The sequence below is a fragment of the Pristis pectinata genome, chromosome 20, assembly GCF_009764475.1.
Source record: "Pristis pectinata isolate sPriPec2 chromosome 20, sPriPec2.1.pri, whole genome shotgun sequence".
NCBI classification, from domain to species: domain Eukaryota; kingdom Metazoa; phylum Chordata; class Chondrichthyes; order Rhinopristiformes; family Pristidae; genus Pristis; species Pristis pectinata.
In genome coordinates, this window is record NC_067424.1 from 3,800,507 (window position 1) to 3,811,900 (window position 11,394).

The 11,394-nt window shown below is 46.5% G+C and overlaps 1 protein-coding gene across 1 annotated transcript; it reads left to right on the plus strand.

Moving 5' to 3' along the window:
* The first annotated feature begins 256 nt into the window (after nt 1-256).
* Nucleotides 257-11,394, plus strand: LOC127581015 (uncharacterized). The gene is made up of 5 exons (XM_052035074.1): nt 257-261; nt 316-502; nt 1,636-1,786; nt 9,010-9,203; nt 9,359-11,394. Exons 1-5 carry the CDS (start codon nt 257-259, stop codon nt 9,572-9,574), a joined length of 753 nt encoding a protein of 250 aa, XP_051891034.1. The 3' UTR covers nt 9,575-11,394.

The window sequence follows — 11,394 nt, forward strand, 5'->3', positions numbered from 1 at the left end:
ACACGTTGGGCCAAAGGGCCTGTTCCTGTGCTGTACTGTTCCGTGTTCTCTGTTCTCTGATCTATCGCGGTCAGAACTTCTTTCAAAGAGCAGATTAGTTTAATTACCTGAATTAAACAACCCTGGTGGGATTCGAACCACTGTCTCTGGCTGCTGGTCCAGTAACTTGACCACAGCATTGCTGTGCCGTCTACATGTGCTCTCCAGATGCTGCCTCCTGGTGGAAAGCCCTGAGGTGTTTTAATTTGTTGCCGGCATGATGTGAGTTTAAGCAATCTTAAACCATGCACTTCAACAACTGACTGATTTGGCAAGTCACGTGGCAGTTGAAGTCCTCGCTGTGCTCCAGCGGCTGTCTCTGCTGCCTCGCAGCTCCAGAGACCCAGGTTCGATCCTGATCTCCAGTGCCGTCTGGACGAAGTTTCCACCTTCTCCCTGTGACCTCGTGGGTACCCTCCCGGGTCCTCCAGCTCCCCCCCACGTCCCAAAGACGTGCGGGTCGGTAAGTTAACTGACCGCTGTAAATTGCCCCTTGTGTGTAGTGAGGAGTAGGAGAATTGGGGGGAGGAGAAATTGGGAGAAATGTGATGGGAAAATGAGATGATCCATCCACCGCGAAAGCAGGGATCTCCCTGTGGCCACCCACTTCAATTCCACATCTATCCATGGCCTCCTCTACAGACACGTTGAGGCCAGACACAGGTTGGAGGAACAACACCTCATATTCCATCTACCCTAGTGTGATAAGACTTTCTACCCCACTGTGATAAGACTATTGAACGGTTCCCTTATACGATGAGATGGACTCTGACCTCACGATCTAGCTTGTTGTGACCTTGCACCTTATTGCACTGCACTTTCTCTGTAGCTGTGACACTTTACTCTGTACTGTTATTGTTTTTACCTGTACTACATCAATGCACTCTGTACTAACTCAATGTAACTGCACTGTATAATGAATTGACCTGTACGATCGGTATGCAAGACAAGTTTTTCACTGTACCTCGGTACAAGTGACAATAATAAACCAATACAAATTCCAACTTGGGAGTCTCCAACCTGACAGCCTCAACATCGATTCCTCTAACTTCTGTTAACCCCTCATCTTCCTCCCTCTTTGTTTTCCCTCATTCCTGTGCCCCCCTCATCCCTTTTCTTTCTCCTCCCCCCCTCATGACCTACCTGTCTATCCCCCACCTCCTTCCCTTTATTCCATGGTCCACTGCCCTCTCCTCCCGGTTCCTCCTTCAGCCCTTTGCCTCTTCCACCCATCACCTCCCAGCTTCTCACCTCACTCCCTTTCATCCCCTCTCCCCCACCCACCTACCTCCCCCCCTCACCTGGACTCACCTGTCACTTGCCGGCCTGTGCTCCTCCCCCTCCCCCCACCTTCTTATTCTGGCTTCTGCCCTCTTCCTTCCCAGTCCTGATGCAGGGTCTCCACCTGAAACGTTGACTGTTCATTTCCCTCCATAGACGCTGCCTGACCCACTGAGTTCCTCCAGCTTTTTGTGCGTTGGTGTGGATGAGTGTTTGATGGTTTATGCAGACACAATGGGCTGAAGGGTCTCTTTCTAGCTGTACGACCCCATGAACGTTTAACACCCCTGGACTGATGGCACCTTCTCTTTATAGAGTCTGTGTTTCAGTCCCCTGGTCCAAGAACGAAGCTGGGATGTACAGCAGCGTTTAGCCGATCTTGCTCTGTTTGCTGAGATTTCTGCTGTGCGCTGCTTCCTGATAAGCTGGTCTCTGCTGCCTTCTGGAGGCCAAATCAATAATCACCGTGAGTCAGATTTGCCGTTCCTTCCACTTAGACCTGCAGTGGTGTAAGATTCTTCTGATGCCCCAAAGCCAGTTAGTTTATTGTCACTGCTGTAGTTTATGCATGGACAACCTCCAAGCTGGGCGGAGGAAGGGACCTCAAACAAATTGACCAGACAATGGATTTTGGTTGTGATGAAGTCTGAGTCTAAGTCTAAGTCAAAGTCTAAGTCAAAGTTAAAAGTCAAAGTCAAGTTTATTGTCACATGCACAAGTCCATGTACGCACAGGTACAATGAAAAGCTTACTTGCAGCAGCATCACAGGCACATAGCATCAGATAAGCAGCATTCACAAGAGAAAGATAAACATAAATTATGCACAATTTTTACAAGAACACAATTCGAACAAAATAAAAAGTCCATTTGAGTGCAAAGTGATCAAAGTGGTCATAGTGTTGCTAAACTGTAGTGATTAGGGTTGTACTGGTTGGTTCAAGAACCGAATGGTTGAAGGGAAGTAGTTGTTCTTGAACCTGGTGGTGTGGGACTTCAGGCTTCTGTACCTCCTGCCCGATGGGAGCTGTGAGAAGATGACATGGCCCGGATGGTGGGGATCTTTGCAGATGGATGTTGCCTTCTTGAGGCAGCGCCTCCTGTAGATACTCCCGATGGTGGGGTGGGATATGCCCACGATGTAAGGGGCAGCAATAAGCTTTTGGATTTAGACATCAGGATTTTAACATTGCATCAGGCCTCACACGACATATATTTGTACAAGAAAAGATCTAATGCTGGAGAGGTGATGTGGCCATTTTGATTCTATTGTAGGCTGCAGATCATTGGGTGGTGATCCCTCAGTTAGGAGATAATGAGCTAACATCCCATCCAGAAATTGAGCATTAAAGGTGTGCAAAGGCAATAAGCGTGATTCTGAGGGAGTGCTGCATTGTCATCGCTTGAGATGATGTGAAGACTTTTCAGCTCCTTTACTGGGATATAAAAGAACTTGTTGCACTATTCCAAAGAAAAGGAGAGAGTTTTCCCTGCTGTTCTGGCCAACCTTCATTCCTCAGCACTTCACCTAAAAGCAGCTGACCTGGTTCTTGTTTGGGATCTTGCTATGTGTTGTCGCAGGCAGACAGGGTGGTGAAGAAGGCATTTAGCACGCTGGCCTTCATCAGTCAGGGCACTGAGTATAGAAGCTGGGATGTTCTGTTGCAGTTGTACAAGACATTGGTGGGGCTGCACTTGGAGTGTTGTCTTCAGTTTTGGTCGCCCTGCTACAGGAAGGATGCCGTTCAGCTGGAAAGAGTGCAGAAAATATATACGAGAATATTCCCAGGACTCGAGGGACTGAGTTATAGGGAGAGGTTGGGCAGGCTAGGACTTCATTCCTTGAAGTGTAGGAGACTGAGAGGTGACCTTATAGAGGTGTACAAAACCATGAGGGGCATTGATAAGGTGAATGCTCACAGTCTTTTTTCCCAGGGTAGGGGAGTCTAAACTAGAGGGCACAGGTTTTAAGGTGAGAGGGGAAAGATTTAAAGGGGATCTGAGGGGCAACTTTGTGTGGAACGAGCTGCCAGAGGAAGTGGTTGAGGCAGGTACAATTACAATGTTTAAAAGATGTTTGAACAGGTTCATGGATAGGAAAGATTTAGAGGGCTATAGGCCAAATGCAGGGAAATGGGACTAGCTCAAGTAGACAATTTGGTTGGCATGTTGGGCTGAAGGGCCTGTTTCTGTGCCGTATATCTCTGTGACTCGATGACTCTTGTTCCATCGAGCCTGCACACAGTCAGTCTCTCTCATGAGAACAAGAAAAATAGGAGCAGGAGGAGGCCATCTGGCCCATCGAGCCTGCTCCGCCATTCAATAAGATCATGGCTGATCTGGCCGTGAACTCAGATCCACCTACCTGCCTTTTCCCTATAACCCTTAATTCCCCCACTGTGCAAAAATATATCCAACTGTGTCTTAAATACATTTAATGAGGTAGCCTCTACTGCTTCTCTGGGCAGAGAATCCCACAGATTCATTACTCTCTGGGAAAAGCAGTTTCTGCTCAAGTCCATCCTAAATCTACTCCCCCAAATCTTGAGGCTATGTCCCCTAGTTCTAGTCTCACCTACCAGTGGAAACAACTTTCCTGCCTCTATTGTATCTACCCCTTTCATAATTTTATATGTTTCTATAAGATCCCCTCTCATTCTTCTGAATTCCTGTGAGTATAGTCCCAGGTGACTTAATCTCTCCTCGTAGGCTAACCCCCTCATCTCTGGAATCATCCTGGTGAACCTCCTCTGCACCGCCTCCAAAGCCAGTATATCTTTCCTCAAGTAAGGAGACCAGAACTGCACGCAGTACTCCAGGTGCGGCCTCACCAGTACCCTGTACAGGATGGCATGGTAGCATAGTGGTTAGCACAATGCTTTACAGCGCCAGCGACCCGGGTTCAAATCCGGCCGCTGTCTGTAAGGAGTTTGTACGTTCTTCCCGTGTCTGTGTGGGTTTCCTCCGGGTGCTCCGGTTTCCTCCCACATTCCAAAGACGTACACGTTAGGAAGGTATGGGCGTGCTATGTTAGTGCTGGAAGCGTGGCGACACTTGCGGGAGCCCCCCAAAAATCACTACGCAAAAGATGTATTTCACTGTGTGTTTCGATGTACATGTGACTAATAAAGATATCTTATCTTATCTTAGCATGACCTCCCTGCTCTTAAATTCAATCCCTCCAGCAATGAAGGCTAACGTTCCATTTGCCTTCTTGATAACCTGCTGCACCTGCAAACCAACCTTTTGCGATTCATGCACAAACACTCCCGTCCCTCTGCACAACAGCATGCTGCAATCTTTCACCATTTAAATAATAATCTGATCTTCTATTTTCCCTTCCAAAGTGGATGACCTCGCATTTACCGACATTGTGCTCCATCTGCCAGACCCTTGCCCACTCACTTAACCTATCTATATCTCTCTGCAGACTCTCCGCATCCTCTGCACAATTTGCTTTTCCACTGAATTTAGTGTCATCAGCAAACTTAGTTATGTTACACTCGGTTCCCTTTTCCAAATCGTTAATGTATACCGTGAACAGTTGCGGGTCCAGCACCGACCCCTGCGGCACCCTGCTCTCCACTGATTGCCAACCAGAGAAACACCCATTTATCCCAACTCTTTGCCTTCTATTGGTTAGCCAATCCTCTATCCATGCTAATACATTACCCCCAACTCCATGCATCCTTATCTTATGGATAAGTCTTTTAGGCGGCACCTTATTGAACGTCTTCTGGAAATCCAAGGATACAACATCCACCTGTTCCCCTCTATCCACTGCGCTCATTATATCCTCAAAGAACTCCAGTAAGTTTGTCAAACGGGACCTGCCCTTCCTGAATCCACGCTGTGTCTGCCTGATGGAACCACTTCTATCCAGATGTCTCGCTAGTTCTTCCTTAATGATAGCTTCAAGCATTTTCCCGACTATAGACATTAAACTAACTATAACTCAAGTCTATAGTTACCTGATTTTTGCCTACATCCTTTTATAAACAGTGATATAACATTCGCTGTCTTCCAATCTGCTGGGACTTGCCCAGAGTCCAGAGAATTTTGGTAAATTATCACAAGCGCCTCTACTATAACTTCCGCCATTTCTTTCAGTCCCCTGAGATGCATCCCATCAGGACCAGGGGACTTGTCTACCTGTAGGCCCACTAGTTTGCTCATCACTACCTCTTCAGTGACAGTGATTGTATCGAGGTCCTCACCTCCCACTGCATCCAAACATCTCTCTTTGGTATGTTGGCCGTGTCCTCCACCATGAAGACCGACACAAAATAGTCGAACGATTTCCACATTACCCAATCTTAATTCCCCTTCTCATCTTCCAAGGAACCTACGTTCACTTTAGCCACCCTTTTCCGCTTTATATAATTATAAAAACTTTTACTTTCTGTTTTTATATGTTGTGCTACTTTACTTCCATAATCTATCTTCCCTTCCCTTATTGCTTGCTCAGTGGTTCTCTGTTGCTTTCTAAAGTTTTCCCAATCTTCCAGTTTCCCACTACTCTTATCGACTCTGTATGCATGAGCTTTTAGTTTGATGCTTTCCTTTATTTCCTTAGTTATCCGAGGCTGGCTCTCCCCACCCTTACTGTCCTTGGCTTTTAACTGGAATATACTTCTGTTGAGCACCATGAAAAATCTCTTTGAAAGTCTCCCACTGTTCCTCAACTGTCCCTCCAGACAGTCTGTGTTCCCAATCTACGCTGGCCATCTCCTCCCTCATCCTGTTGTAGTCTCCCTGCTTTAGGCATCATACACTGGTTTTAGATCAAACTATTGCACTCTCCATTTGTATGAGAAATTCAGTCATACTATAATCACTCTTTCCAATAGAATCCCTAACTATAAGATTGTTAATTTTACCTGTCTCATTGCACAGGACCAGATCTAAGATAGCATTTTCCCTTGTAGGTTCACTAACATGCTGTTCAAAAAAGCTATCATGGATGCATTCTATGAAGTCCTCCTCAAGACTACCTCAACCCACTTGATTTGCCCAATCTATGTGCAAGTTAAAGTCCCCCATGACAACTGCCATTCCATTCTTACATGCATCAGATATTTCTTGGTTTATTGCCTGTGCCACTGTATAAGATATAAGATATAAGATTTTTTCATTCGCCATATGTACATTGAAACACACAGTGAAATGCATCTTTTGCGTAGAGTGTTCTGGGGGCAGCCCGCAAGTGTCGCCACGCTTCCGGCGCCAACATAGCACGCCCACAACTTCCTAACCCGTACGTCTTTGGAATATGGGAGGAAACCGGAGCACCCGGAGGAAACCCACGCAGACACGGGGAGAACGTACAAACTCCTTACAGACAGCGGCCGGAATTGAACCCAGGTCGCTGGCACTGTAATAACGTTACACTAACCACTACAATGTTATTATTCAGTGGCCTATAGACAACTCCCACCTGTAATTTTTTCCCTTTACTGTTCCCAATCTCTACCCAGATGGAATCAGCACTTTGCTCCTTAGATCTTCTGTTGTCTCTCACTATTGCCCTGATTTCATCTTTAATTCAGAGCACTACCCCACCTCCCTTACCTTCCTGCCTATCCTTCCATATTACCCAATACCCTTGGATATTTAACTCCCTGGCTCTCAGAGGAAGAGGTTTGCAGTTTCCTTCACTCACAGGTCGCGGTTTGACGCAGTGACCTCCAGTTTGTGGCTCCCGGCCATCGTCAAAGTCTCTTCCTCCTGTCCCATTCACTTCTGCTCCCAATCACCTCACACCTGATGTCCTCTGCTTCTGCCAAGGGGAACCGTTCCTCTTCGCTCACTTGTCAATGTATAAGGAAGGAAAGTCCTTGTCTCGATAATGAAATAATAACAGAAAATGCTGGAAATACTCAACAGGTCGGCAAGCATCTGTGGGGAGAGAAAGAGAGTTAACGTTTCAGATCAAAGACCCTTTATCAGGACCTTGGTAATGATTCTGGAAATACCTTCCTGTAGACCAAGAACAAGCCATTCACTAGGATTCTCTGTTTCTTGCCACTAAGCCTGGCTATACATTTTATTCCATGGGCTTCAATTTCATGGAGAAGCCTATAGTGTGGCACTATTTTAAATGTATTCTGCAAGTCCATATACACAATGTCAGTCACATTACTCTCATCAACACTCCCGTTACCTTATCAGTTAGAAGCATGGGATTATACCCTTGTTGTGGTAACAAAAATCTGTCCCAACGCACAAGAGGCTTATTACTAAAAATTCTGGGTACATAACGTTAGGGGGCTCATGTGAGAACACAAAAAAATAGGAGCAGGACTAAGCTACCGGGTCCCTCAAGCCTGCCCCGTCGTTCAATGTGATCAGGGATAATCTACTCCAAACCTCAACTTCTTCTCTGTGCCAGATCTTCATAGCTCTCAATCCCCTGACCTTTCATAAATGTATTTTTTCTTAAATTTTATTTACAGCGTGGTAACAGGCCCTTCCGGCCCAACGAGTCCGCGCCGCCCATTTTAAACCCCTAAATTAATCTACCCGTACATCTTTAGAATGTGGGAGGAAACCGGAGCACCCGGAGGAAACCCACGCAGAAACGGGAGAACGTACAAACTCCTTACACACAGCGACGGGAATCGAACCCCGATCGCTGGCGCTGTAATAGCGTTGTGCTAACCGCTACGCTTCTGTGCTGCCCACTGTACTGTATCTACCTCCAGTTTAAACAATCTGATGACCCAGCCTCTGTAACTCTCTGAGAGAAGTGAATTCGAGAGATTCACCACCTTCTGTGAGAAGAACTTTCTACACATGTCAGTTTTAAATGACTACCCCCTTTATCTTGTAACTATGACCCCTCATTTGAGACTCTCCCACTGGTGGGAAGATCCCAACATCTGCAATGTCACATCCCCTCATGATCTCATATAAGCTATCTTTATTAGTCACATGTACATCGAAACACACAGTGAAATGCACCTTTTGCGTAGAGTGTTCTGGGGACAGCCCGCAAGTGTCGCCACGCTTCTGGCTCCAACATAGCACGCCCACAACTTCCTAACCCGTACGTCTTTGGAATGTGGGAGGAAACTGGAGCACCCGGAGGAAACCCATACAGACACGGGGAGAACATACAAACTCCTTACAGACAGCGGCCAGAATTGAACCCGGGTCGCTGGCGCTGTAATAGCGTTACGCCAACCGCTACACTACATCAAGAGGGGCATAGATAAGGTGAACGATCACAGTCTTTTTCCAAGGGTAGGGGAGTCTAAGACGATAGGGCATAGATTTAAGATGAGAGGGGAAAGGGGACCTGAGGGGCAAGATTTTCACCCAGAGGGTGGTGGGTATATGGAACGAGCTGCCAGAGGAAGTGGTTGAGGCGGGTACAATTACAACATTTAAAAGACATTTGGACAGGGACATGGATAGGAAAAGTTTGGAGGGATATGGGCCAAACGCAGGCAAATAGGATTAGTGTAGGTGGGTATCTTGGTCGGCATGGACGAGTTGGGCCGAAGGGCCTGTCTCTGTGCTGTGTGACTCTGTGACACACTTGGTGCAGTAACAGTGTCACATCAGTACCAGCAGGGGGTGACAGAGTTCAAGTTGTGGGATATTCTTCACGACTTGCGTATTAACAATTAATATAACTTGTGCATTTTATTCACATGAATGTTGGTTTTGAAAATTAAATTTTGCAGGTTACCTGCTTTGGAACCAAATTTTCAAAAATGTGTGGAAGAGTTCAAGAGCGAGCACAAGTATCAGCAACTCTGCCTGCACCTCAGGAGGGACACACTTCCCTGGGGTCAGTGCAGGGCAGACACTGAATTCAGGGATCAGGGGAATGTCCCATGAAGAGGCAATGAGGAAGACTGGCCTAAACTCACTGGAGGTAGGAGCCAGGGAGAAGTGATGGCATTGAGGCACAAGGTTCTGGGAGGGGTGGGTAATGGGGATACTGAGCCTCCACTTCTTCTAGATCCAGGGGCACATTCAGGACCGAGGTGATAAATAGAATTCTTTTTGTTCATATGCTGGATTCCTCAGGAGGATAAAGAAATTTGGCATGTCCGCTTTGACACTCACCAACTTTTATCGATGCACCATGGAAAGCATCCTATCTGGATGCATCGTGGCTTGGTATGGCAACTGCTCTGCCCGGGACTGCAAGAAACTGCAGAGAGTCGTGGACACAGCCCAGCGCATCACGGAAACCAGCCTCCCCTCCATGGACTCTGTCTACACTTCTTGCTGCCTCGGTAAAGCAGCCAGCATAATCAAAAACCCCATCCACCCCGGACATTCTCTCTTCTCCCCCCTCCCACTGGGCAGAAGATACAAAAGCCTGAAAGCAAGTACCACCAGGCTCAAGGACAGCTTCTATCCTGCTGTTATAAGATTATTGAATGGCTCTCTGGTACAATAAGATGGACACTTGACCTCAAAATCTACCTCGTTATGGTCTCACACCTTATTGTCTGCCTGCACTGCACTTTCTCTGTAGCTGGTACACTTTATTCTGCATTCTGTTATTGCATTGATCTGTATAAACGGTATGCAAGACAAGTTTTTCACTGTACCTTGGTACATGTGACAATAATAAACAAATTCCAACTCCAATACCAGAGGACATGCATTTAAGGTGAGAGGGGCAAAGTTCAAAGGAGATGTGCAGGCCAAGTTTTTTACACAGAGAGTGGTGGGTGCCTGGAACGGGCTGCCGGGGTGGTGGTGGAGGCAGATACAATAGTGGTGTTTAAAAGGCTTTGAGACAGACACATGAATATGCAGAGAATGGAGGGATGTGGATCATGGGCAGGCAGAAGAGATTTAGTTTAACTTGGCATTGTATTTGGCATAGACATGGTGGGCCAAAGGGCCTGTTCCTGTGCTGTACTGTTCTATGTTCTAGAAGTAGGGATGGCAGGGTGTCTAGAACCAGGGTTACAGTCTCAGACCAAAGGGTTAACCATTCAAGACAGAAAAGGGAAAAAATTTGGAAGTTAGTGAAGTGCCAGAACTCTCCACCCAAGACCTCAGTGGAGGCTCAGTCAGTGAGAATGTTCAGGATTGAGATTAATAGACTGTTATATATTAAGGGGAGATAGTCCTGAAGCAAAACATCAGCCATGATCTTATTGAATGTTGGTGCAGTCACAGACATCGAGTCCACCCTGAGCCCACTTACACCAGTCCCAATTTATTCTCCCCACATTCTTATCAGCTCCGCCCAGATTCGACCCCTCACCTACACACTGGGGGCAATTTACAGCGGGCAATTAACCCACCGACCCACAGGTCTTTGGGACGTTGGAGGAAACCAGAGTTCCTGGGGGGAAACCTATGTGGTCGCAGGGAGAACGTGCAAACTCCACATGGACAGCACCGGAGGTCGGGATTGAACCCGGGTCTCTGGAGGCAGCTATCAACGCATTCAGAGCGAAATGCTGGAACGAGTTAAGAAAAAAAATTCTCACTTCTCTGACAACTCTGGCTGCTTTGGGACTTGTACTGAGATGAAGGCTGTTGTTTCTCTTTTATTTATTCATGGGCTGGGAGAGATGGACAGAACTGAGTGAAGCACAAATATGTCTTTCAGACTGTCGGGAAGATTGTCAGCCTGAGGTGTGATTCTGTTGTTGCTGTACATGTCAAAAACCTTACAAACCCACAGGCAGTGTGTTTGATATTTTAAGGGTTGTTTTTTCTTGAACTGTTTTCTGTTGAGACAGGACAGAATATTTATTTTTCATGCATACACAGTTTGGACTTGGTTCAGTGCAGATTCATTACTGTTGAGGGGGTTGTCCTTTGCAAAAACATTGACTTAAATTGGTAATTGGTTTATTATGGTCACATGCACCGAGATACAGTGAAAAGCTTTGCGTGCCATCCAAAGAGATCATTCCATACATCAGTACATCAAGGTAGTACAAAAGGAAAAGCAATAATAGAATACAAAATATAGTGTTACAGTTACAGAGGAAGTGCAGTGTAGGTAGACAATAAGGTGCAAGGGCCACAGCGAGGTGGATTGGGAGATCAAGAGTTCACCTTTATTGTAAAAGAGGTCCATTCAAGAG

Bases quoted from the DNA above. Each gene is read 5' to 3' on its own strand.
- LOC127581015 (XM_052035074.1), top strand. The intron at 503-1,635 runs GTAAGTTAACTG...TTCTCTTTATAG, and splicing joins TCCCAAAGACGTGCGGGTCG to AGTCTGTGTTTCAGTCCCCT. The intron at 1,787-9,009 runs GTGAGTCAGATT...TAAATTTTGCAG, and splicing joins AGGCCAAATCAATAATCACC to GTTACCTGCTTTGGAACCAA.